Below are 27,015 nucleotides of genomic sequence, written 5' to 3' on the forward strand. Positions count from 1 at the left end.
CTGCTATTTAGAATGCTGACTGGCGACAATAACGTATTTACTTGTTCAATAATTCAATTGGGAAATTCAAACAGAATATACAACTGTCCTGTAGGCCTACCTCTCTCGCAGTTTAGATATAACGTTTGTGCTGTGTAAAACCAGTCTATTAATGGTAAATAATACAATCAGTCCAGCGTCAAAACAATAGCTTACTAGGGATTGTTTATATTATGCAGACAATGCAGTCTAGACTACTGGGCTAGCTATAGCTATATACCCTATACAGTATTTATCTGGAGGCTATTTATATTAGGCCTACACATTGGAACTCGGACTCCACGCAATCTGTCTCGTCACTTGTCTGCTTGCCAGTGTTTAGAGAAGGGGCGTCGCTCTCACGAGTGCTGCTTGGTCCCTGGCAGTTGTCAGCTTGGTTTTCTGGGAGTGGAGGACGAGGAGAAGGAGGGCTGGCACTCTAACTATAGAAACTATCACTAATTCTCGAGGGAGGAAGAGGAGGAGCAAGGCCACTGTCATTGTCGGGCCGGGCAGAGAAGGGCTCTGTCGGGACTGGAAGGCTGCTAGGGAAATAGCGTCCTAGCTTCCACCTGTGAAGGTGTTTCGTCAGTCGAGGACAAGGTGGTAGCTTTGCTGATGTGGTGAGGCAGGCTGCCACCGGCTCCGCTGAGAAATATGCGGCAGAATAGAAATTAGATGCATGAAAACTGTCTGACTCACCAACTACCCATGTAGGTTGGACATCACAAACACTTTGCTTGCTATGTGTAGAAATTGAAAAGGAGGGTTACTGTCAAAATTGCAAATGTTTTTTTTTTAACACATGTGAGATGAGGGGCACATTTTTACAGACATGGGAGGAGAGGGTCATTGTTCTATAGGTACAGTACATAGTATGCATTGTATCCAGCTCGATTGTAATTGTTCTGTACTATTATTTCTGTTGTGTATTCAGTGTGGTTTCAAATACACAATATATACAAAAGTATGTGGACACCCCTTCAAATTAGTGGTTTCGGTTATTTCAGCCACTGGTTAATGACAGGTGTATAAAATCGAGCACACCGCATGCAATCTCCAAAGGCAAACATTGGCAGTAGAATTGCCTTACTGAAGAGCTCTGGGAATTTCAACGTGGCATTGTCATAGGATGCCACCTTTCCAACAAGTCAGTTAGTTAAATTTCTGCCCTGCTAGTAAATGTTTTTATTGTGAAGTGGAAACGTCTAGGAGCAACAATCACTCAGCCGCGAAGTGGTAGGCCACAAAAGCTTACAGAATGGGACCGGCGAGAGCTGACATGCGTAGTGCGAAAAAATCGCCTGTTCTCATTTACAACACCCACTACGAGGTTCCAAGCTGCCTCTGAAAGCAATGTCAGCACAATAACTGTTCATCGGGAGCTTCGTGAAATGGGTTTTCATGACCAAGCATCTAGACAACTCTGTGCTTCCAACTTAGTGCCACAGTTTGTGGAAGGCACTTTCCTGTTTAAGCATGACAATTGCCCCATGCACAAAGCGAGGTTCATACAGAAATGGTTTGTTGAGGTCGGTATGGAAGAACTTGACTGGCCTGCACAGAGCCCTGACCTCAACCCCATCGAACACCTTTGGGATGAATTAGAATGCTGACTGCGAGCCAGTTCTAATCGCCCACAATCATTAGAGAAGTGAAAAATTCTTCCTTAGTGGATGATTTTCTCAAAATCTAAAGGCACAATCTAGATTGGAGTCAGTGTCTTAAAAGTACAGTAGTTGTTATTATTCCAACCGTGTGAAAGTGAGAAACTGACACGTTTTCATTTTCACCAAAAACAACTTTGATTTGACAGCCTGCACATGCGCAGTTCAGTGCGAGACGACCGTTGAACCCGATGACGTGTTTCTGCGCATGATCTTAGCTAGGCAATGTCGCCATTACATCACCTACAAGTGTGAACGAAGATTTCTATTGGAGAAGCAGTTCCTGCCTATCTTTATACTGTACTGTCTTAGATGTTACTGTGGTACAGACACTTTCACTCCCCATCTCTCTCTCCCTCTCCCTCTCCTTTCTTCCTTCTCTCTCTCTTGGCCTGTCTCCCGCCACATGAGAGCAACCCAAACCCTCTGAGATGTTTTTCTCGCCTGCGTTTCCAGACCCCAGCGTGAGCGAGGAAGAGAGCGAGCAGCAGCATGCCTTGGTGGCGTGCCATCTGCAAAGCCGTCGTGTTTAGTAACTCGATCAAGGGGCCGAGGTACAGTCCTCTGAAGCAAAGAGCATTAGAGGCGTGAAGGAAGGCGTCAAGCGGGGCCCAGTCGACAGCTTTGATATGTAAAAACCTGCATCTGTTTGCTGCTCGGCTAGCTGGTTGAGCCAGAAGGGGAGGAAGGGAAGGATTGGGAGGCCTCGTCTCGATGCCACATCCAGGAAATATGTGTTGGCTCTAATAGAAACGCAAAGCAAGGGCAGAAATCATATCTCCAGCTGTGAAACTCTAATGTTCTTATTAAAACTAACTCGGTGAATCCCTGAGTGTATGAAGAGAGGGATAGAGAGAGAAAAAAGAGAGAGGGATAAAGAGGTATCCTGGCTGGACGGTGGTGGCTGTCTGTCAGGATTAGAACAATTGAGTCCTCTCTCTCTCATTTCTCTCTCTCTCTCGCTCTCTCTCTCTCTCTCTCTCTCTCTCCCTCTCTCTCCTCTCAGCCCCTGAGCAGTGTAAACGCAGCTGCATGTCCCCATGCTGCTGTCTCTCACATCCTCTCCTCCCCACCACGTTACGCCGCTGCTATTGTGTGATTCTTGCCCCGAGCGGAGCAGCAGCTCTAACTGACATACATCAAAAGAGTGGGATAAAGAGACTGTTGTCGGAGAAAAATGCACGGAATTATACGATTATTGTTTTTAATTAATTTTCTTTTCTGCATCAATAAAGGCGAGTACGACAGCTCCCGGGGGCGACACTCTAATATGAATCACTATCACCCCCTAAACTAACGGCACACTTACTAACGCCAAATTAATCTCCACACATGACATTACATAACGAGGCCTAACTACAACACTACATTTGGGGCCTGAAATTTGAATATGACCATTTTTATAGAACAATATTGAATTGATCAGCCGCGTTGAACGAATGGCGTTGCGGCAGCAGCAAAGGTCAGCGACTGTGTTGGTTGTAAACATGAGGCTGGGATAGAGTAATCTCTTACGATTTTTATAGCTAAGCCAACATAGACCAGTGTTGTTTCCAATGGGAGCAAATTAATCGTAGTGGAGGTGGGCAGAGCCAAGCACGAGCTAGTGAGATCCTATTGGCGCTTTCTAGTATGTATTTGAATATTTCCATTAGGGAAGGACTATTCTGTGAAGTGTGCGTGTACAATAACTCATTTCACCCTTGCACTCCTTCTAAACAACGCAATTTTAAAAAACTTTGTCAAAAGGTATAGTCTACAAAACACAGTCCGCTCTGTTTGTTACATGTTTCTAGTTTTGGAAACCAGGTTCTAGTGTTGGAAACAGAAAACTGAATGGAGATGAACATGTTTCATCGATGACAAAATTAGCAGAATGTTATCCAAAATCCATCTCTCCCACTGCCAGCCACAGGCTTCCTCTTATCACCATATTTGGTAGTGAATGGAAACACCAACCGGATGCTTCAGATTTATACATCCGAGTTGATGACGGAGGTAAATCCATTAGTGATTCTATGAAACTACCACATTGATTAGCATACATTTGATACTTTTTAGGTAATAGATTATCCCTCTCTATAGTCAGTGTGTAACGATTGTCGTCAGGAGAAGAGGACCAAAGTGCAGCGTTGTACATATTTATAATACTTTTAATAAAGATGAATACTCAAACAAAAACATCAAACCGACAATCGAACAGTTCTGCAAGGTGCAACAAAAACACTAAACAGAAAATAACTACCCACCACCCATAGTGAGAAAACAGGCTGCCTAAGTATGGTTCTCAATCAGAGACAACGATTGCCAGCTGCCTCTGATTGGGAACCATACCAGGCCAAACACATAGAAATAGAAAACATAGAACACAAAACATAGAATGCCCACCCCAACTCACGCCCTGAACAAACTAAAAGAGAGACATAAAAAAGGAACTATGGTCAGGATGTGACACAGTGGTGTAAAGTACTTAAGTAAAAATACTTTGAAGTACTACTTAAGTAGTTTTCTGGGGTATCTGTACTTTACTATTTATATTTTTGATAACTTATACTTTTACTTCACTACATTCCTAAAGAAAATCATGTGCTTTTACGCCATACATTTTCCCTGACACCCAAACACCCTCGTTACATTTTCAATGCTTAGCAGGACAGGAAAATGGTCCAATTCACGCACTTCTCAAGAGAATATCCCTGGTCATCCCTACTGCCTTAGATCTGGCGGGCTCACTAAATACACGTGCTTCGCTTGTAAATTATGTCTGAGTGTTGAAATTGGCCATGGCTATCTGTAAATAAAAAATAAATAAAAATGGTGCTTAATATAAGGAATTTGAAATGGTTTATACTTTTACTCTTGATACTTAAGTATATTTTAGCAATTACGTTTACTTTTGATACGTAAGTATATTTAGAACCGAATACTTTTAGACTTTTACTCAAGTAGTATTTTACTGGGTGACTTTCACTTTTACTTGAGTAACTTTCCATTAAGATATCTTTACTTTTACTCAAGTACGACAATTGGGTACTTTGCCCAGCACTGCTAAAAGTTGAATAACAATATGGTAATGCAGACCCTGCTGTTGGAAGTTCATTATTTCATTTATCTCTGGCCTTAGTGGAAGCAGCTAAGAGGGGTGCGTTCAAGCGACGCAGCATTGTCGTCTGCATTATTCAACAGTATGAAGACTCTTTATAAACAGTTCAATCGCATTCATCATTAAATATGCCATCAGTTTGACTAGCTAATGACTGTTAGGTCCTGTATCAGAATGCAATATCAAAACACGATGGATTTCCAAAGGTGACACGCATAAGAACGCTTGAGTTCTCTTTAGGTAAAAGGTCTATATTTTCAGGTGTTGCCTGCGTGTTTCCCTGTAGGCTGTGGAAAGTCAATGCAGTGAGGAAACACGTGACACGTATGGTACTGTATTGGCTCATTGGCTTCGAACGGTGAGGAATAGACGTAAATCTGTGTTGTACCCATGTGGTGGTGGTGGGGGGAGATCCAATAGCACACCAGTTATACTGAGCAATGAAGGAGAGGCAACACCCATAGGATGGGGGGTGGGGAGAGAGGGAGGGAGAGCAAGATTGAGAGAGACAAGAATAGGCTGTTGGCTGTGCCACATGGGGAGAACTGGTGAACCTTGAACCCTAACACACAAAGGGAATGGAGTCTGCCTAACAACATAGCACATGGTTAAACACACATACACACACACACACACACACATCCAGCAGTGAGTGTGTCTGTGTGCCCGCTGGTTAGTGTCTACTTTGTGTCACTCCCTGATGGAAGCATCAGAAGTCTGAGTCGAGGGAAATTAAATCTGAATGCCAAGCTTTTCCCTGAACCAGTGACATACAGTGTCCCTTACAACATGGATGCAAACACACACATACACACATACAAACACATACATCCATGTGTCCACTGGGTTTATGTACACTGCTCTACGTATTTATTTGCACATTTCTAAACTCAAAAACAGACATGTATAAAAATACACTCAAGTACTGAACATTCTGTACTGTCGCCTCACATGAAACATTTAATCTCAAATCCAAAATGCTGGGGTATAGAAAAATTTGAATCCCTGTCCAAATAAATATGTAGGTGAGTGTATATTTATGATGTAGAGTGCATTCGGAAAGTATTCAGACCCTTTGTCCTTCTGGAAGGTTCTCAAATCTCTGCAGAAGAACTCTGGAGCTCTATCAGAGTGACCATCGGTTTCTTGGTCACCTCCTTGAACAAAGCCCTTCTCCCCCGATTGCTCAGTTTGGCCGGGCGGACAGCTCTAGGAAGAGTTTTGGTGGTTCCAAACTGCTTCCATTTAAGAAGGATGGAGGCCATTGTGTTCCTGGGGACATTCAATGCTGCAGACATTTTTTTGGTGCCCTTCCCCAGATCTGTGCCTCGACACAATCCAGTCTCGGAGCTCTACGGAAAAATCCTTTGACCTCTTGGCTTGGTTTTGGTCTGACATGCACTGTCAACTGTGGGACCTTATAGACAGTTGTGTGTCTTTCCAAATAATGTCCAATCAAATTAATTTCACCACAGGTGGACTCCAGTCAAGTTGTAGAAATATCTCAAGGATAATCAATGGAAACAGGATGCACCTGAGCTCAATTTCTAGTCTCGTAGCAAAGGGTCTGAATACTTACGTAACTAGGATATATATGTATATTTTTTTTTTGCAAACATTTCTAAAAACCTGTTTTCGCTTTGTCATTTATGGGGGTATTGTGTGTAGATTGATGAGGATTTGTTTTTATTTAATACATTTTAGAATAAGGCTGTAACATATTAAAATGTGGAAAAAGGGAAGGGGTCTGAATACTGTATATCCTTACTCTAATGGAGCATGTTGCGGAGTCTATATGGGAATCTATAGGGAAATTACATCCAAACGCTGATGTTTTCCCCTTGTGAAACCGGTGACATTCACTATATATACAAAAGTATGTTTACACCCCTTCAAGTTAGAGGATTCGGCTATTTCAACCACACCCATTGCTGACAGGTGTATAAAATTGAGCACACAGCCATGCAAGCTCCATAGACAAACATTGGCAGTAGAATGGCCTTACTGAAGAGCTCAATGATTTTCAATGTGGCAACATCATAGGATGCCACCTTTCCAACAAGTCAGTTCATCAAATTTCTGCCCTGCTAGAGCTGCCCCAGTCAATTCCAATTGCGGTTATTGTGAATTGGAAACATCTAGGAGCAACAACGGCTCAGAAGCGAAGTGGTAGGCCACACAAGCTCACAGAATGGGACCGCAGAGTGCTGAAGCGCGTAGCACGTAAAAATCGTCTGTCCCCGGTTGCAACCCTCAGGATGGAGTTCCAATCTGCCTCTGGAAGCAACATCAGTACAAAAACTGTTCGTTGGGAGCTTCATGAAATGGGTTTCCATGGCCGAACAGCCGCACACAAGCCTAAGCTCACCATGCGCAATGCCAAGTATCGGCTGTAGTGGTGTAAATCTCACTGCCGTTGGACTCTGGAGCAGTTGAAATGCGTTCTCTGGAGTGATGAATCACGCTTCACCATCTGGCAGTCCAACTGACAAATCTGCCCGAATGCATAGTGCTAACTGTAATGTTTGATGGAGGAGGAATAATGGTCTGCGGCTGCTTTTCATGGTTCTGGCCCCTTAGTTCCAGTGAAGGGAAATCTTAACGCTACAGCATATAGAATGACATTCTAGACTATTTTGTGCTTCCAACTTTGTGGCAACAGTTTGGGGAAGGCCCTTTCCTGTTTCAGCATGACAATGCCCCTGTTCACAAAGCGAGATCCATGCAGAAATGGTTTGTCGAGATCGGTATGGAAGAACACTCATTACAGTCACACACACTACCCACTGACTGATGATGGATTACTACTGAGCTCCATGGTTAGTCCTCAAACCTGCGATACACACACACACGCACGCATGCTAAATGACTAAAGTTTAAATGTACACACACGCACTCCAAACACACACCCACGCACACTCTCCCCAAAACAGGGACATTGCAGCAAGTCGCCCTCACTACCTTACCATCAACCCTTACTGTTACACGAAGCACACAGTTTACCAAACTGCGTTTCCACTGGAGAAATACTGGAGGGATAAGGCCGTAAAGCCTGTGTAGTTAAAAGACGTTCCCTTAAGTTTTTTTTCTTCAACTTGCCAAGGCTTCTGTATTTATTTGTCTTTCTGTGTGAAATTGAACTGCACTTACTGTAATTTGGTCTAGTGCCACTCAGCGAGTCTGAGGAGCATAGTGCCTGATTCGCAGTCGTTCCACACAAGCCTACAATTGTAATGTTATAAGTGGAGTTTCGGTTCAGACTCCAACCTTTCAGACGGTGCTAGTTGTTTCGCTTGGTAAAAGCACAGGCCTGCTTCAATGAAGGAAGGAGTGGTTTGCTGTTTCCTGTTTTCATTGAGCCAAGATAAAAAGGAGTCTCATCCGTGCACACACACACACACACACACAAACACACCCCTAACCTTAACCTTAAGCCTAACCTTAACCCCAAAACCTAACCCTAGCTCCTAACCCTTAACCTAACCCTAACTCCTAAACCTAACCCTAACTACTAAACCTAATTCTAACGCTAACACTAATTCTAACCTTAACCCTAAGCCCCCTAGAAATGGCAATTGACCTTGTGGGGACTAACAAAATGTCCCCAGTTGGTCATATTTTTGTTAGTTTACTATTATTGTGGGGACTTATGGTCCCCATAAGTATAGTTAAAACACACACACACACACATAGTAACACCAGACTACATATGCTGCTCTATTCTTTTAACAACCACAATAAAATGTGTTCCCTCTTTTTCGTTCATATAATCCTTTGTGAGGTTATTATATTTACATTCGTACCTTGCAGGCAGCTAGTCCTTATCCTGGTTCTTTGTTTAATTTATCATATAAGTCATTCATTAAAACCTTGGTTCTGAGAGGCTAATGACCAGGGCTTGGGGGCACGCGAACCAAATGTCCTTTTGGATTACCGTCTTCAGCCCTCATGTTGCTGTTTCAGCTCTCCCTTCCTCTACCTCTGACCCAGAGCAATTGCTACACACAACAGCAACACCACAGTAACAACACAGAAACACCAGCACAGCTGCTGTACTCTACACTGTGGCATATGCTAATTCTGGGCAATTAAGCCTCTTGTGTGTAATTCTCTTTTTCTCTCCTCTCTCTGTGTGTTGTTTTAAAACCCCACTGTGACTTCTGTCAAACATCTGTATAGAGAGCGTGAAGATTGTCAAGTCAGAGCATCATTAGGAGAGAATGTATTTAGTCAAAACCACACACACACTTGCTTACAACACCTCCCACACAAATGAACATACTTAACACACACACACGCCTCTCTCACCTCACGCACGCACGCGCGCACACACACACACACACACACACACTCTGATTCTCTTTCTCACACACACACACTCTGATTCTCTTTCTCACACACACACACACATACACACACATACAGACACACACACACACACACACACACTCTGTTTCTCTTTCTCACACACACACACACACACACACACACACACACACACACACACACACACACACACACACACACACACACACACACACACACACACACACACACACACACTCTGTTTCTCTTTCTCACACACACATACACACACATACAGACACACACATACACACACACACACACAGACACACACACACACACACACACACAGCTCTCCTGATTGGATTGTAATACCTACCAACCAGGGCCGTGGGCAGAATCAGACTCTTACCTTGAATGGATATGTCTGGGTGAATTATTAACATGAAGAGGTCTGGTCTGGTGGAAGAGGAGACGCAGCCTGTCTCATTCTCAAATAGATTATTCATTAATTCATATACTTCTCCCCATTTTGGAGATTCTTCAGATGCAGTTTGTCATCTCAGTCACCAGATTCAGATTACGCATGACATATTCTGTTTTAGACATTTATAATAATTTATAATAATTTAATACTTTGTATTGATTTAATGAGTTGTTGTTATTCTTGGTTTCTCATCCATCAGTGAAGAGTATTGACATTACGATATGCTAATTATTGTCAGCTGGTTTCCTAAGTGTTTTTTGATACTCTTTAATTGAGTCAACTAAATCTAATTTTTTAACATAAATTGTGCTTTTAGCTGAAGTAACATCCAGTCCACTCTGTTACCTCAGTTTCCTCTTCCCCTTTCTCACTCTCTCTCTCAATGTTTTTCTTTCTCTCTCTTTTGCTGTGCCTCTCTCTCTTTCTCTGTCACTTTTTATCTCTATATACAGTGGAGAGAAGTATGTGATACACTGCCAATTGTTCAGGTTGTCCTACTTACAAAGCATGTAGAGGTCTGTAATTTTTTATCATAGGTACACTTCAACTGTGAAACAAAAATCCAGAAAATCACATTGGATGATTTTTAAGTAATTAATTTGCATTTTATTGCACAACATAAGTATTTGATCACCTACCAACCAGAATTCCGGCTCTCACAGACCTGTTTGTTTTTCTTTAAGAAGCCCTCCTGTTCTCCACTCAATACCTGTATTAACTGCACCTGTTTGAACTCGTTACCTGTATAAAAGACACCTGTCCAAACACTCAATCAAACAGACTCCAACCTCTCCACAATGGCCAAGACCAAGCAAGATCTCACCCCGTGGGGCATCAATAATCACGAGGAAGGTGAGGGATCAGCCCAGACCTACACGGCAGGACCTGGTCAATGACCTGAAGAGAGCTGGGACCACAGTCTCAAGGAAAACCATTAGTAACACACTACGCCGTCATGAATTAAAATCCTGCAGCGCACGCAAGGTCCCCCTGCTCAAGCCAGCGCATGTCGAGGCCCGTCTGAAGTTTGCCAATGACCATCTGGATGATCCAGAGGAGGAATGGGAGAAGGTCATGTGGTCTGATGTGACAAAAATAGAGCTTTTTGGTCTAAACTCCACTCGCTGTGTTTGGAGGAAGGAGAAGGATGAGTACAACCCCAAGAACACCATCCCAACTGTGAAGCATGGAGGTGGAAACATTCTTTGGGGATGCTTTTCTGCAAAAGGGACAGGACGACTACACCATATTGAGGGAAGGATGGATGGGGCCATGGATCGCGAGATCTTGGCCAACAACCTCCTTCCCTCAGTAAGAGCATTGAAGATGGGTCGTGGCTGGGTCTTCCAGCATGACAACAATCCGAAACACACAGCCAGGGCAACTAAGGAGTGGCTCCGTAAGAAGCATCTCAAGGTCCTGGAGTGGCCTAGCCAGTCTCCAGACCTGAACCCAATAGAAAATCTTTGGAGGGAGCTGAAAGTCAGTATTGCCCAGTGACAGCCCCGAAACCTGAAGGATCTGGAGGTCTGTATGGAGGAGTGGGCCAAAATCCCTGCTGCAGTGTGTGCAAACCTGGTCTAGAACTACAGGAAACGTATGATCTCTGTAATTGCAAACAAAGGTTTCTGTACCAAATATTAAGTTCTGCTTTTCTGATGTATCAAAATCTTATGTCATGCAATAAAATGCAAATTAATTACTTAAAAATCATACAATGTGATTATCTGGATTTTTGTTTTAGATTCTGTCTCTCACAGTTTACGTGTACCTATGATAAAAATTACAGACCTTTACATGCTTTGTAAGTAGGAAAACCTGCAAAATCGGCAGTGTATCAAATACTTGTTCTCCCCACTGTATCTCTCTCTCTCACACTTTATCCCTCACATACCTTCCATCTTTGGGTCTCGAAGTGTACTTTGAGGACGAGAGTACAAAGCTCCCTTGTGGAAAACTAGCTTTCCTCGAAGCGATCTTGAGTGGTTTGTGTCATTCCCGTACCCTCCCACAGTGATCTGAGTAAATGACACAGATATACCTCCCCCCTCTCTCGCTGTCTAGCTCTCCTAGGTCCCTGGTCTAACTCTGAGAGTTTTTCTCCTTTCCTTCCCAAGTGTCTCCTCTTCCGATCCATCTCTCTGTGTCCCTCCCAAACCCTTCTAAGTCTGATTCTCGAAAAGGTAGAATGAGAGATGGTACTGCACCTTCTAGCCCTGCACTGTTGCAAATAAAAGTTTTTGCTAACTTATTGGCAGTCAGTTACCTGTCGAAAAAGGTACAGTATGTTACTGTAAATTCCAAAGAAATGTTGGTTTAACTGTACATTACTATACACTTTGCAGTAATGTACTGTTAAACCAAAGTTTCTTTAAATGTAAAGTAATGCAACATACTGTTTCTTTTTTTTACAGTAACTTATAGTAACTTACAGTAACTTACAATTTACAGGATCTTTTTTACAGTGCAGTCTTTCTTCTTCCCCATCCAAGACCCTCCCACAGTGAAATAAAATATTAAATAAGACTACTTCTCTCAATCTCTCATCATTAACGCTCTTTCTTTTTCTTTCAGAGACCCTCAGTGATTCACCCTGGTTCACCCTAACCCTATACTAGTCTAACAGCTTCCTCTCTCCGCCCCAGACCCTCCGTCGGTGGAGCCTGTGTTGTTAGAGATGCGTCAGGGCCTGGGCCGGCCAGTGGTAATGAACTGCCGGGTCCTGCGTGCCCACCCTTCCCGGGTGTTGCGCTATGAGTGGCGGCTGGGGAACCGCCTGCTCCACGCTGGACATTTCGACCAGAGCGACGAGACAGAGTACACCGTCAAAAGCCTCAACCGCGAGGGCTGGGGGGAGTACACCTGTGATGTCAACAATGAGGCCGGGGCTGGGCGCTGCACCTTCCTGGTCACAGGTAAGGAATACTTGATGTTTTGAAATGCATTTGAATAAAGTTTAATTTGATGCTTCCTGTTCTCAGTTGCTGACATCACTCAATGTGGTTTGTAGCCCGGCATTCTGACTTTCCTTGTCCAGTGTCAGCATGCTAGTTATACTGAACAGAATTTAAATTGGCTATTTCACTACGTCTCAAAGCACTTCACATTTTATGAGGTATAACTTACATCTTTCCTTCACATTGAGTTAATGAAACCCACCCACCTGGGTAGCCGAGCAGCCATGCTGTGCCCCATCTCTGTAACAGAGTTCTGAAGCAGGATGAGGTTTCCCTATCCTCCATCATGGCAATTAAACTTCCCAGCGATGTATCCTTAATGGCTGAATGATGTCTGGAGCAAATTGAAACTTGCCTGTCAGACGGGTAGGTAGATACAGTACGTGTCCCATAAGGCAATTGATTGAAAAGGAGTAGGCGAGACGGGCGACAGCCTAATACAGATTGCCCATTTGAATGTGAAGAGATGTCTTGTATAAGATCCATGTCAGTCTTAACACTTACTTTTACACATCCCCTAGAGTGCGTCCCAAATGGCACCCTATTCCCTATAGAGTGCACTACTTTCTACGGGTCCTGGTCAAAAGTAGTATACCATGTATTGAATAGGGTGCCATTTGGGATGTGGCTTTCTAGATTACTAATGACAGCTCGCACTATGCAGGAAGGACCCGATGCTTCATACAGGAAACAGATTTGTTAGGCAATTCATTGTTATTCCCCTCCGGCTATGTATTTTTAGATTGCCATGCTAAAGTGTTTGTGGTGGAGCGCATGAAAATAGCAGGAGGAGCAGTCAGTGGCCGTGTCATCGCTCACACAGAGGGTTTGTGTTTTATGACAGGGCCAGATTAGTTTGGAGCGGCAGAGAGAGAGAAAGAAAGAGAGAGAGAGAGAGAGAGAGAGAAAGAAAGAGAGAGAGAGAGACAGATGGAGAAACACAGGTTGAGGAAAGAAGAACGAGTGAAATAGACAGTGCCAGGGGACAGTGGCATAAGTGGCAGAGGATCAAAGTGACAAATACGATTTCGTCCTGAACCGCTCTGTTCCTGATGGGAGGTCTGGGAGGCAGAAACCTTTGCCATGATCCTGCGGCTCACTCGTTCTCTCTCTCTCTCTCTCTCTCTCTCTCTCTCTCTCTCTCTCTCTCTCTCTCTCTCTCTCTCTCTCTCTCTCTCTCTCTCTCTCTCTCTATGTGTGTGTGTGTCTCTCTGTCCCTCCCTCCGTCTGGTAGAGATGGACAGTGTCTGGTCTGTGAGTCATATATCAGTCCAGCCCCTGAGGAGAAGGTAGAGTGGAGGAGGAGAGAAGATCATCCCCTCCGGCCGTTTGCTTTTCTCAGCGGGTCTCATGTGCCATCGGTCACCTGCCACCTTCCTTCCCTCGCTCTCTACTTCCACCCCTCCTGTCCTACTTTCCTCCCTCCATCATCTCTACAGCAATCCCTCCATCCCAGTTCACACAGATTCCTACCATTCATCCCTCCCTCTAGCCCTCCATCCATCCATCCTCTACCAAATTCTCCTGCCATCCATCTCTCCCTTGAGCCATTTATCCCTTGAGCCATCTATCCCTCCCCATGTCACTCCCTCCACCTCTCCCTTCTCCAGCCATCCCTACAGCCCTCCTTCCATCTCTCTATCCTCCCTCTCCCTTCATTCCTCCATCCCTCTCTCACTCCATCCCTCCAGCCCTCCCTCCATCCCAGTGCTCCAGATTTCTACCATCTGGATGTGTCTGCTGCCAAAGGTACGGCAGCTCAGTTAGTTAGCGGCCCCCGGGGACCTGGAGGGAGCCCAGTGCTGAAAATCAACATTGGGCTCCAATGTACCCTATCCTTCTCTTTATTCCCTCACTTAACCACCCCCTCCTCCTCCCATTCTAAAACATGAGCTCTTCCAATGCACCGAGCCTCACCTAATCACCCCTACCACCATCACCATCTGAAAAGATGAGGCTATTCCGATCCCTGAGTGTGTCTGCAACGGTGGCCAGACATAATGGCATTTTTTGTTCTTATTAACAGCATATCGTTCTGACTGTATATCGACTGGGGTTTAGCGATTAGAGAGTGAGTTAAGTAGTTGACCTGCTTATGAATGGACAGATACAAAAGCTTGAATGCCAAGACAGGTCAGTAGTGGAGAAAGTAATCACATGGGAACTTAATCCATAGATTGACCAATTTGCCTCAAATTACGTTTGTTTTGGTTCTGTGTGTTTGTTGCCCTAAGATCAGTCCAAATTCCCTGGCATAGATTCACTCTTCACTCAATATTTAAGATGGCTGAGGAAAAGGTGCTAGGAGTTTGTGTAGCAGTTTGTTGAGGAAGGGATAAAGGGCATTTCATATTGGGAAACAACAAAACTTCAATGCACGTTAATCATTCACTGTGGAGGTAAGCTCTGATATGGTAGAAGACTGAGGCAATGCTATGCAGAGAGAGAGCGAGAGAGAAAAAATATATATATGTGGGAGGGCAGAGAGAAGATCAGGTCTGTGTACAGTAAAAATGTATCAATCAAAGCCATTGGCCGAAAGCCAGAGTGGGTTGATTAAACCAAGGGTCTCAGTCATTACGCCAGGGGGCACGCACAGACATGCCCACACATACACTCCAAAGCCTGGCAGCAGGCCATGCTCAGGGGCAAACACACACACACTTTATCACACTGATGGTCAGGAGCTAGGCCAGGGGGCATTTGTGTGTGTATGTGCATGCCAGAGTGGGGGGTGGGGTGGGGGGTGGAGTGGGGGGTGAGGGGGTTACATCTGGTGGCTGTGGCTTTACAGAGATGAGATGGCCCTTCAATCCTGCCAGAGCAGAGTGGCAGTGTGTTAGCCAACGTCTTTAGAGGGTTTAATCTGCACTCCTGAGCCCTGGCAAGACCCTCCATCTCAGCTTGCCATACACCACTCAGATCCCCTGGACGGAACTATTTCTCTGCTGCTCTTCAATTGTGGTCCTTGGGAACCACATGGTGTGCAGGTTTTCATTTTAGCCCAACAGTATCATACCAGCGTTTTCAAAGGGTTTTATCTCCTCTGCTGAGCCTTGGCAGGATAGGATAGTGTTCTTCAATCATGGTCTTAGGGCCCTTCGGTCCTGGTGAGAGCGTGCCATTTTTTGTTACAGCCCGACACTAACACATCTGTTTCAGTAATTAATAAAGTTTAGTGATTAGTTGAATCAGGTGTGCTGTAACCAATGCCTGCACTCCCAGTGCGTCCTCAGGACAAGGAATGAATTTATTTTATTTTATTTATTCATCCGTTATTTTACCAGGTAAGTTGACTGAGAACACATTCTCATTTGCAGCAACGACCTGGGGAATAGTTACAGGAGAGAGGAGGGGGATGAATGAGCCAATTGTAAACTGGGGATTATTAGGTGACCTTGATGGTTTGAGGGCCAGATTGGTAATTTAGCCAGGACACCAGGGTTAACACCCCTAACACCCCTATGAAGAATACTTTCTAAGGTGAATATAGAGTCAAATGTTTCCGTAAGGAGCGTGATGATAATATTTATGAGAGAAGAGAACACCTGGAGGTTTCCACTCCGCAATCAAATTGTTTCTCCATTACATACAAAAAAAATGAGCGTTCCTTAAGGGTTCTTTGTGAAGGGTGATGGTTCTATGTGGAACCATACTGACCCAAAGAACCCTTTGAGCCTTTCAATTGTTCTTTCAGTTCAAAAAAGGGTTGTTTCCTCTTTTAGTGATAATTCAAATGTAGGTGCGGCGGCTCATTTGAATATTTGGGGGGCGGGGTTTGCTCACAGCTCTTTTTGTGCAACCGTGAGTGAGAGTGTCATTCCAGTTTATCTAATCTGTTGTGTTATACTATTACTTGTTATATATGATTATTGCCGGTGTTGGTGTCTTGTGAAAGACAGGCCAGGGGGCCTATGTATGGCCCCCTGTATGGCCTTATGTCAATTGAGAATGTATGGCTAAGTCAGTAGTTTTCAATTCTCTCCTCAGGGACACCCAGCTGTTCCAAAGCTTGCACACCTGATTCAACCTATTAATAAACACATGAAGAAAAACTGTGACATTCTTTATAGAACCATTCTCCATAAAGGTTCTATAAAGAACCAAAAGTGTTCTATATCGACCCAAAAAGATTTGTAACCATGGCAGAACCCTTTTTTGGTGCTACTGTATATAGATACTTTTTTTGAATTGTTCTTTATAGTAAGAAACTTTTTTTGTGGCACCATACAGGGTCCATTTAGAATAATTATGAGCATGGTTCAGTTTGCTACAGCAGGAAAATTATCTTGCAGAAACAGGAAATGTGAATTATGATTAGAATGAATGGACATTTTTTGTAAGGCTTGATAAAAAAAAATCTTATCGCAAATCAAGTCTGAAATTTCCGTGCAGCTTATTACGTGCAGCTTATAAAGGCTTCATAAAGCCTTCATAAACACTACATAAATGTGTCACATCATCTATAACCATACGTCAAGCTCTATAAAGGGTATAAAGTGGCATAACTGTTAGACCTAACCACCAATGTCAAATGTGACATAAACCTGTGCTTTATAAATGGTGGCATAAATACTGCTTAATAAAGGGTTTATAAATCATATTCAATTTAGGCTTTACAACGCTTTTAGAACCTTGCCATGCATCTTGGTAGAGCGATTGTCGGATCCACCCATATGTAAAAATGTATGCATGCATGACTGTAAGTCGCTTTGGATCAATTCTATATATTATATTACTCCAAAACAGTGACGATTTTCACATGTAAATCTTGTTGGGGCAAACTCAACCATTTTATTTTTTTACACAACACTAAACAATACATTAATTGCACTATAACGGTTACAAACGGTGCCCACAAACTCTTAGAGCCTATATAAAGCTGTCCCAAAAGAAGAGCTTTCTTTTCAGCACCATGGAGTGAATCCTTACCACCGCTACACCTGGTTATCAGCTGAGCCTTCTCTGGCAGCGAAGCAGTTCATTCAGCCTCATTTTTACTGCCTTCTAAAAAACCATAGCTGATATGGCTTAAATAAATATGGTTTCTACTGACTCCTTGTGGATTAGCGTAACTCGATAAGAACCTCATTCTCCTTCAATAATACCGAATGGCAACATGGGTTTTGACTTTTGAACAATACACAAACATCATTACATTAGGTTCAGTAAATTCAAAATGTTTGTTCTTATATCATTAACACTTAGCACTAAGTATAAGCAAGTGCAAGCAAACGAGTTGTGACAAAGGTAGGCCTTTGTTCAGCACCTTCAAAATGGACACCAACAGAACTTCAGAAAAAAAAACGTTAGTTCAGATAAATTCAGCAAGATGTTGAGGCCTTAAAGGTACTCTCTTTCTCTCTATATATATATATAGAGAGAGAGGGAGCGAGAGAGAGAGAAAGAGAGAGAGAGAGATGAACTAGACAGTGGATCAAAGTGACAAATACGATTCCATCCTGAACCGCTCTGTTCCTGATGTGAGGTCTGAGAGAGAGAGATCTAAATAAGAAGGAAAATACAATCACTAGGATCCACTTTTATAGACAATATACTGACGCACGGACAGTGCATTGCTCAAACATTTAGTTTTCAACAGCGGATATTTGTATAAACCTTGCTGTCTGTCTCTGAAATTTGCAACATTGTTTCAATATTCAAATTCGATCTCCTGCTGTCCAATAGTAATGAACGTGTCAGGACGAGACAGACAGGCAGGCAGCGTTTCTCAGCAAGTCGAAATCAGGAATCAGCTGGCATCATTTTTATGGATATATACAAAAAAAATTTAATTGAAAAAAGGTCAAATGAAATGCAGCTAATTTGCAGTCTTTCCAGCTTCAGTTTAATTTACTGTAGCTGTGTTGTTGGCTAACTCCTCTAAACAACAGTGTCCTGACAAGTGAGCACATTTTCTATGCCAGGCGAAATCACGCCTCATTAGCTCATTGTTATGGATGTCAAAATGAATGTCACTAGCAAATGCAGCTACTTTTCTGTTATTCTGGCTGCACTTTTTGATGTGATCGTAAGTTAGCCGTAGTTGGCTAGCTAGCAAGCAAGGGATAAGAACATTGCCAGCCAGTATGGCAATGGAACATTTAGAAGGAACGACTGGGTCAGGTCCATAGATTGTCACACCCTGGCCTTAGAGATCCTTATTATTCTCTATGTTTGGTTAGGTCAGGGTGTGACTCGGGTGGGAAATTCTATGTTTTCTGTTTCTTTGTTTTTGGCCGAGTGTGGTTCCCAATCAGAGGCAGCTGTCTATCGTTGTCTCTGATTGGGGATCATACATAGGCAGCCCTTTTTCTGACCATTAGGTTGTAGGATCTTGTTTTCTGTTTAGTTACTGTTGCCTGACAGAACTGTGCCTTTTCGATTTTGTTTGAGGGTTTTTTAAATTAAAATCATGAACACTTTCCACGCTGCGCCTTGATCTACTCTTTCTACCACCAACAAGAGCCGTTACATAGACACAGAACAAAAAAGACTGAACGACTGTGTCGCGTCTTTAGCACCACTAGATTTGTGTCGGATTATATTTTGTGGAAGGATGAAATAGTATGAATAATTTAATCAAATTAAATGTTTTAATGAAAATATGTCAATCATTATTTGAATATGTTGGCAACCCGTTGTATAAAAGTGATAATGTCCTCGAAGCCGGTATTTGGAGGATATACAGTATTGGCACGGTTTGCCGGCCCTCGACGAACAACACCCGTGCCAATACTGTATATTCTCCAAACACCAGCTTCTCTGGCATTATCACTTAAGTATCCCCTCCTCATAGAGACAAGCACATGAGCTAATTATAATTCACAATGAAATGCATCTTTCCAACATTGCCTAAAATTATGAATAAGATACTAATACTAATGAGACCAATATAAGCAAGATAACAATTGAGATTTACAAACTATGGCACAAGGGAACAATGAGTGGCTAAAAGACAAGCCGTAATTTCGATTAAGACATTAATGAGCGAGCTAAGACAGACATAGTCGATTTTACCATTTGTTCAGCACTTTTGAAATGGAAAGCGACAGAATTCAGAACATAGTCCGTTCTTGCAGTATTCTCCCTGTACACCAAGTCAGCTGTGGAAAAAATAAGGATTGCATATATGCAGTCAATGAAAGCTTTTTCAATATTCAATGATGACATTTCTCTAAAACAGGCTATAGGCTACATGTGCAGCTCCAAGTCAGAACAGTAGATTCAGTTCTGAGGGGGCGGAACCAAGGGTGAGACATGGGCTACTACACAACATACACTTAGCATTACTTTCTTAGCTACAGTATAGATATATCCCTGGCATATTACATCATTTTAGCAGTAGCATACACAACATATTTTTTGGACCATTGTTGTGCTGTGCTCATTTGAATAGGTAGGTGGTGCAGCAGTCCGTCTTGTGGGCAAATGTTTTCATAAAACTTTGACATCAAAGTCTGGCATGCTCTGGATTTATGCTGCTTTAAAGACAACTGGGAACTCGAAAACAAATTAGGTTGAATCATGACATCAGAGCTCTAGAAAGAGGCCTGAGTTCCCGACATGGAATTCCGAGTTGGATGACCGTTCAAAATGTATTTTCCCATTTGGATCTCGTTTTTTCAGAGTTCCTAGTTGTCTTGAATGCAATGAAGTCAGAGGTCGGAGATTTCCCAGTTCCCAGTTCTTTTGAACAGAAGTCATGCTGGATTGACACATGACCAATATATTCAAACATTTCTGGCCCATGGTGTTGCATGTGAATGTTATAATTTTAAGCTTGGACCCTTTCAGACAGATGTTTAAAATCCTTAAACCCAGACTTGGAGCAGGTAGGGGAAGGAAAATAGTGATTGCTTTGCGATGCTTGCAGACAGCCACTGATTCTTTCCAATCCGCGCATTGTTGAATTTGCGACTTCTGACTTGTTGTGTAATGTTTATATCCAATGGCCGATGAGCACCAATACGTTTTATCTATAATTTCTCCCGATAATTATGACAAGGATTGAATAGGATTTGCCAGTTGATTGTCCATGTGATTCTGCTTGTCATGACGATGACTGCTTGTCTAGCTAGTTAACTTGTTAGCTAAGATTTTAAAAGTATGATGTTGACATGATCATTCCAATCAAAGCTACGGTAGATTTAATGTGATATCTGTAGCCAATGATCTTGTGCCTTCTTGGATGGGCACTTCTAATGTAACTCTATGGCAGCACCCGAGGGTGCTTGAACTGCCTAGCTCTCTCTGTAGATTATGCGGGGACGTAGTGTTCCCATCAGTGACAGAACACTGAGCCAATCACGGCGCAACTATAGAAGATTACCAACGTCTACGCTAAAATATATATTGTTTGCAAACTGATATGTAACACTAATTAATGCCAAAATAACATGCAAAACAGGCCAACTTCTTTTTTTATTATTATTTTTAGCTAAACAGGTGGGGCTCAATGCCTTGAATGACAGGTCACCACTGATCTAACACATTTCTAGGATGGCCTTCTTCTTCCCTCTTGGGTGTATAGCCAATATTGGACCTGACCTCAACTTTCCTCAAATTGCTGTGCTACACACACTCTAAAGTGCAGTCATGGTAGGGCCTTTTAAAATATATTTTTTTGTTGCCTAATTTCCCCCAATTTTGCAAGGTTTTCCCCCAGTTTTTCCACACCTTTTTAAATAGAAAAACAACAACATTTGATTTTCTGTGTTAGCGGGTGGATCCCATTCCCGGGCTCAAAATCGACAACATCCGGTGAAGCTGGAGTGCGCCAAATTAAAATTACAAAATCGGAATATTAAATATTTGTGAAAATACAAGTGTCTTACATTGTTTAAAAGCGTAACTTGTTGTTAATCCAACCGAGTTGTCAGATGTCAAAAAGGCTTTACGGTGAATGCATACTATGCGATTATCTGGGGACAGCGCCCTACACCAAAATACTTTTCCAAACCAGCACAGGCATCACAAAATCCCAAATAGCGATAAAATAAATCACTTACCTTTCGAAGATCGTCCTCTGTTTGCAATCCCAAGGGTCCCAGCTACACAACAAATGGTTGTTTTGTTCGATAAAGTCCTTCTTTATATCCCAAAAATGTCCGTTTATTTGGTGCACTTGATTCAGTAATCCACTCTTTCAACATGCATACAAACGAATCCAAGAAGTTAGCAGTAAAGTTCATCCAAACAAGTCAAACGTTGTTTCTAATTAATCCTCGGGTACTCTAATATCTAAATAAATTATCAAATTTAAGACACAGAATAGTTTGTTCAATAGGGATAATAAATAACAGAGTGCACACCTCATTCACGCGTGCAACAAGACTACATTTTTAATGAGAGACACCTTGGAAAAACTACAACTACTCTGTAATTTAAAAAAAAAACAAGCCTGAAATCTTTTCTAAAGACTGTTGACATCTAGTGGAAGCCATAGGAACTGCAATCTGGGAGCTAGTTATTTGTATATTGCATAGACAAGCATTGAAATGGACTGTGACCTCAAAAAAAACATTTTGCCTGCCATATCAGTTCTGTTACACTCACAGACATTATTGTAACAGTTTTAAAAACTTCAGAGTGTTTTCTATCTAATGCATATCTGGGCCTGGGTAACAGGCAGTTTACTTTGGGCACGTCATTCATCCGAACTCCGAACACTGCCCCCTAGCCCTAAGAGGTTTTAAACCACATCAGGGGATGACTTTTGAGTTCTGGGAAAAATCTAAGAAACATACATTTTTTGCGTGAGGTTGCCCTTTAGTTCAGTGTGCATGCCCTGCACTGTTGTTGGTTGGCAGTGTTTGGTGTTTCTGTAGCGCAGTAAGTGCACATGTGATGAGTTCGCAAATCAAATGCACACTTGTGGTGCCACTGGACTGCAAAAAAATGAGTAAGATAAAATGTATTTATTGTAATTCAAATTAATTTGTAGTAGTTAAGTGTTGAGTTAGATTACATGGTTATTTCAAATCATTTCTGTGACAAAAAAATCTGCTAGCTAGCAGGCTCAGCTAAATAAAAAATCACCCTAAATACAGCCACGTCTCATAGGAACGTCATGAGATTTAGAAATGAAAGAGAATATAATAATATGAATCAAATGGAGTTTCCCCATCTCCCCATTTAGAGTATTTCTGGCGCCGCACAGACCTTATCCAGATGGTGAGACAAAGGCATTTCATAACAGACCTACTAACTTTCTTTGTTGTTACTTTTAAGATTGGAACCAACATGCACTACATCCAGCAGGCAGAGAGGCAATAACCATTCGTCTGCCAGCTCATGGACAAGCCACACCATTCACAGCCCTGTGTAATGTCCAATGTAATTACGTTGCTGGACATTTTGAAACGTGTTGTATTTGTAGTGTAAAAAAAAAGGAACTGTATGGTTTGAACATATCCTTCATGTTTATTTGTTTTAGCTGTTATTGATCATTATCTAAGTGTTAATACATTTGTATTGACATCATTAAGCCTTTAGGTATGTGTTATGAATGACCAAAGGTGTGTGACTTTAAAGTAAATACAGTGTCATACGATATGGTGTCTTTATGGATGTGTTATGAATGACCGAAGGTGTCTCACTTCAAATGAAGTATTGCAGGACACTACATACAGTGTCAATAGATAGGTTATTAACGTTCTGCTAATTCATGAAGGTTCTCTCATGATCCACAGGTTACTGTAGTGTGTGAGAGGTATTTAAATAGGTTGATGGACCTGCAAAGCTTTCGTGTGTGTGTGTGCATGTGTGCGTGTGCGTGTGCGTGTGCGTGTGCGTGTGTGTGTGTGTGTGTGTGTGTGTGTGCGTCAGAGCTAAGATGATTTGGAGTAGTCCAACCTGAGACTACCGCACAAGGTATTCCTCTTCTGTTCCCTTGCTGGAGACCAGGGCTTGATTACAACCTGTGTACAATGGTGGCTGATCTTTCAGGAGGGGAGTGGGTGAAATGTGTCAAAGACCTGACTGGACCCAGCACCGCACGGTATAGCTCGTTATATGGTTGTGTGCGTGTTTGTGTACTGAAGAACATGTAAGTTGGTTCCAGAAGAAAACCACTTTCAATTTACTTATATTGGCAGTTATTGCGCGCACACAGCACACATGAGCCTGGGATATCCACCATTCAGTGTTGGCTTTAGTGGGAGTGACCATAGAATTCTATCGGAGTGACCTTACTGAGTAAAGTATTTGTAATCTGCTTATGTCTTCTGCTAGCAAAAAAACGTTCCCCCTGGTCATCACTAGTTAACACAGCGACAAAGTCATAATTATGTCAAAACCCTGCCCATTTCCACAATTTATCTTCTTAAAATTGTAATTTAAACCTAATCCTAACTGATGAAGGCCAAGTTTGATGTGTTGGTCCAGCAGACGAGATTAGGAGTAATGTGACAAACGTGACTTCGCTTTAGAGCGTGTGCCGTCCTTTCAGCACAACACGTCACCCTTGATAAAGCACATGTTCATATCAGGTTCGACATAGTGGGTTATGTCACATTTGACATGGGTGATTATGTGACACAGTTATGCCACATTTATGAACCCTTTATAAGGCATGACATACTGTTATAGATGCTTTGTGACACACGTATGTAGTGCTTATGAAGGCATTATTCGCATAATTCTTATAGGCACAATTCGTCCCAAGATGGCATAGCAGTTCAGACGTATTTTTGTCCTCGTCCTGTCGTGTCCCGTATATATATATATATTTATGACTTTTTTTCACATACATTTTTAATTTTCCAAAAACTCATCTTCAGAACACTCTCCTGCAATCCGCTTCACCAATTTATATTTATATAAAAAAGTATTATTTACCTCAGATCTGTAATCCTCCGAGAGGCTAGCCAGAAATTAGCCAGAAGCTAGCCGGGAGCTAGCCAGAAGCTGGTCCAGAAGCTACTCAGAAGCTGGTTCAGAAGCTAGTTCAGAAGCTAGTTAGCTTCTTTACTGGCTAATCGTTAGTACTCAGCTAACCACGGTTTGTGGTCATCGGCTGTCCTTTGGCTTGAGAATCTATCGCCAGTTTTGTACGGCGCGGTGCAGCGCAGCGCGGCTCGGAACGGAACATACCGGACCAATTTTTCTCTCCATGTCCCTGGATTTCGGCCACTGGCTCTGGACATCCATACCTGGATCTCACAGCTAGCTAGCTGCTATCCGTGTGACTATCGGCTTTCGTCGATTCCGGAGCTAACATCAATTGTTCCGGAGCTAGCCAGCTGAAGAGTTCCATCAATCACTCCTGGGCTGCAGTCACCTATCCGGACCCGTTTTGCTGCCTACGCGGAGCCCCACCGGGCCTTCACAGCTGGACTGCCGACGTTGTCTACCCGAGGGAATTGTCCGGCTGGCTCCTCCGGCGCAACGTTGCCTGGGCGCCCATCTGCGGCCTGCTAGCCGTTGGCTATCTTATCAGCTGCTATCTGAATAGACAATCGGACAATTTTTATTTTATTTTATTTGTATTTATTTATTTATTTTTCTTCTTGGGCCTCTATAACTATATCTATTGTTTTTATTTTTGTTGTTGTTGTGCGATTTGGATTAATCCCCTCTACCACACGGAAACCCACTAATCTACTGACGGAACGCAAGAGTTGACTAATAACAGACCTCCATCCTATGCTAGCTTGCTCCTATGCTAGCTGTCTAAATCGCCGTGACCCCCAACCAACCTCTCCACTCACTGGACCCTTTTGATCACTCGACTAAGCATGCCTCTCCTTAATGTCAATATGCCTTGTCCATTGCTGTTCTGGTTAGTGTTTATTGGCTTATTTCACTGTAGAGCCTCTAGTCCTGCTCAATATACCTTATCGAACCTATTAGTTCCACCACCCACACATGCAATGACATCTCCTGGTTTCAATGATGTTTCTAGAGACAATATCTCTCTCTTCATCACTCAATACCTAGGTTTACCTCCACTGTATTCACATCCTACCTTACCTTTGTCTGTACATTATACCTTGATGCTATTTTATCGCCCCCAGAAACCTCCTTTTACTCTCTGTTCCAGACGTTCTAAACAACCAATTCTTATTGCTTTTAGCCGCACCCTTATTCTACTCCTACTCTGTTCCTCTGGCGATGTAGAGGTGAATCCAAGCCCTGCAGTGCCTAGCTCCACTCCTATTCCCCAGGCGCTCTCTTTTGACGACTTCTGTAACCGTAATAGCCTTGGTTTCATGCATGTTAACATTAGAAGTTTGTTCTATTCACTGCTTTAGCACACTCTGCCAACCCGGATGTTCTAGCTGTGTCTGAATCCTGGCTTAGGAAGATGAAAGCTTCAATGATTGCCTCGCCTGGTTCACCAACTACTTCTCTGATAGAGTTCAGTGTGTCAAATCGGAGGGTCTGCTGTCCGGACCTCTGGCAGTCTCTATGGGGGTGCCACAGGGTTCAATTCTTGGACCGACACTCTTCTCTGTATACATCAATGAGGTCGCTCTTGCTGCTGGTGAGTCTCTGATCCACCTCTACGCAGACGACACCATTCTGTATACTTCTGGCCCTTCTTTGAACACTGTGTTAACAACCCTCCAGGCAAGCTTCAATGCCATACAACTCTCCTTCCGTGGCCTCCAATTGCTCTTAAATACAAGTAAAACTAAATACATGCTCTTCAACCGATCGCTACCTGTACCTACCCGCCTGTCCAACATTACTACTCTGGACGGCTCTGACTTAGAATACTTGAACAACTACAAATACTTAGGTGTCTGGTTAGACTGTAAACTCTCCTTCCAGACCCATATCAAACATCTCCAATCCAAAGTTAAATCTAGAATTGCCTTCCTATTTCGCAACAAAGCATCCTTCACTCATGTCATTTACAAAATAGCCTCCAATACCCTACTCAACAAATTGGATGCAGTCTATCACAGTGCAATCCGTTTTGTCACCAAAGCCCCATATACTACCCACCATTGCGACCTGTACGCTCTCGTTGGCTGGCCCTCGCTTCATACTCGTCGCCAAACCCACTGGCTCCATGTCATTTACAAGACCCTCCTAGGTAAAGTCCCCCCTTATCTCAGCTCGCTGGTCACCATTGCATCTCCCACCTGTAGCACACGCTCCAGCAGGTATATCTCTCTAGTCACCCCCAAAACCAATTCTTTCTTTGGCCGCCTCTCCTTCTAGTTCTCTGCTGCCAATGACTGGAACGAACTACAAAAATCTCTGAAACTGGAAACACTTATCTCCCTCACTAGCATTAAGCACCAACTGTCAGAGCAGCTCACAGATTACTGCACCTGTACATAGCCCACCTATAATTTAGCCCAAACAACTACCTCTTTCCCTACTGTATTTAATTTATTTATTTATTTTGCTCCTTTGCACCCCATTATTTTTCTACCAATCTACCATTCCAGTGTTTTACTTGTTATATTGTATTTACTTTTCCACCATGGCCTTTTTGCCTTTGCCTCCCTTATCTCACCT

At 42.8% G+C, this 27,015-nt stretch overlaps 1 protein-coding gene across 1 annotated transcript in view; it reads left to right on the plus strand.

Moving 5' to 3' along the window:
* The window catches only part of LOC110529233 (MAM domain-containing glycosylphosphatidylinositol anchor protein 2), a 355,390-nt gene that overhangs the window by 239,960 nt on the left and 88,415 nt on the right, over positions 1-27,015 (plus strand). Inside the window, exon 10 of the mRNA XM_036985374.2 lies at positions 12,226-12,495. Within this exon, the coding sequence (XP_036841269.2) occupies positions 12,226-12,495 (270 nt within the window). The remainder of the gene's footprint in view (positions 1-12,225; positions 12,496-27,015) is intronic.

The sequence above is a fragment of the Oncorhynchus mykiss genome, chromosome 8, assembly GCF_057628025.1.
Source record: "Oncorhynchus mykiss isolate SJ-2025 chromosome 8, ASM5762802v1, whole genome shotgun sequence".
NCBI classification, from domain to species: domain Eukaryota; kingdom Metazoa; phylum Chordata; class Actinopteri; order Salmoniformes; family Salmonidae; genus Oncorhynchus; species Oncorhynchus mykiss.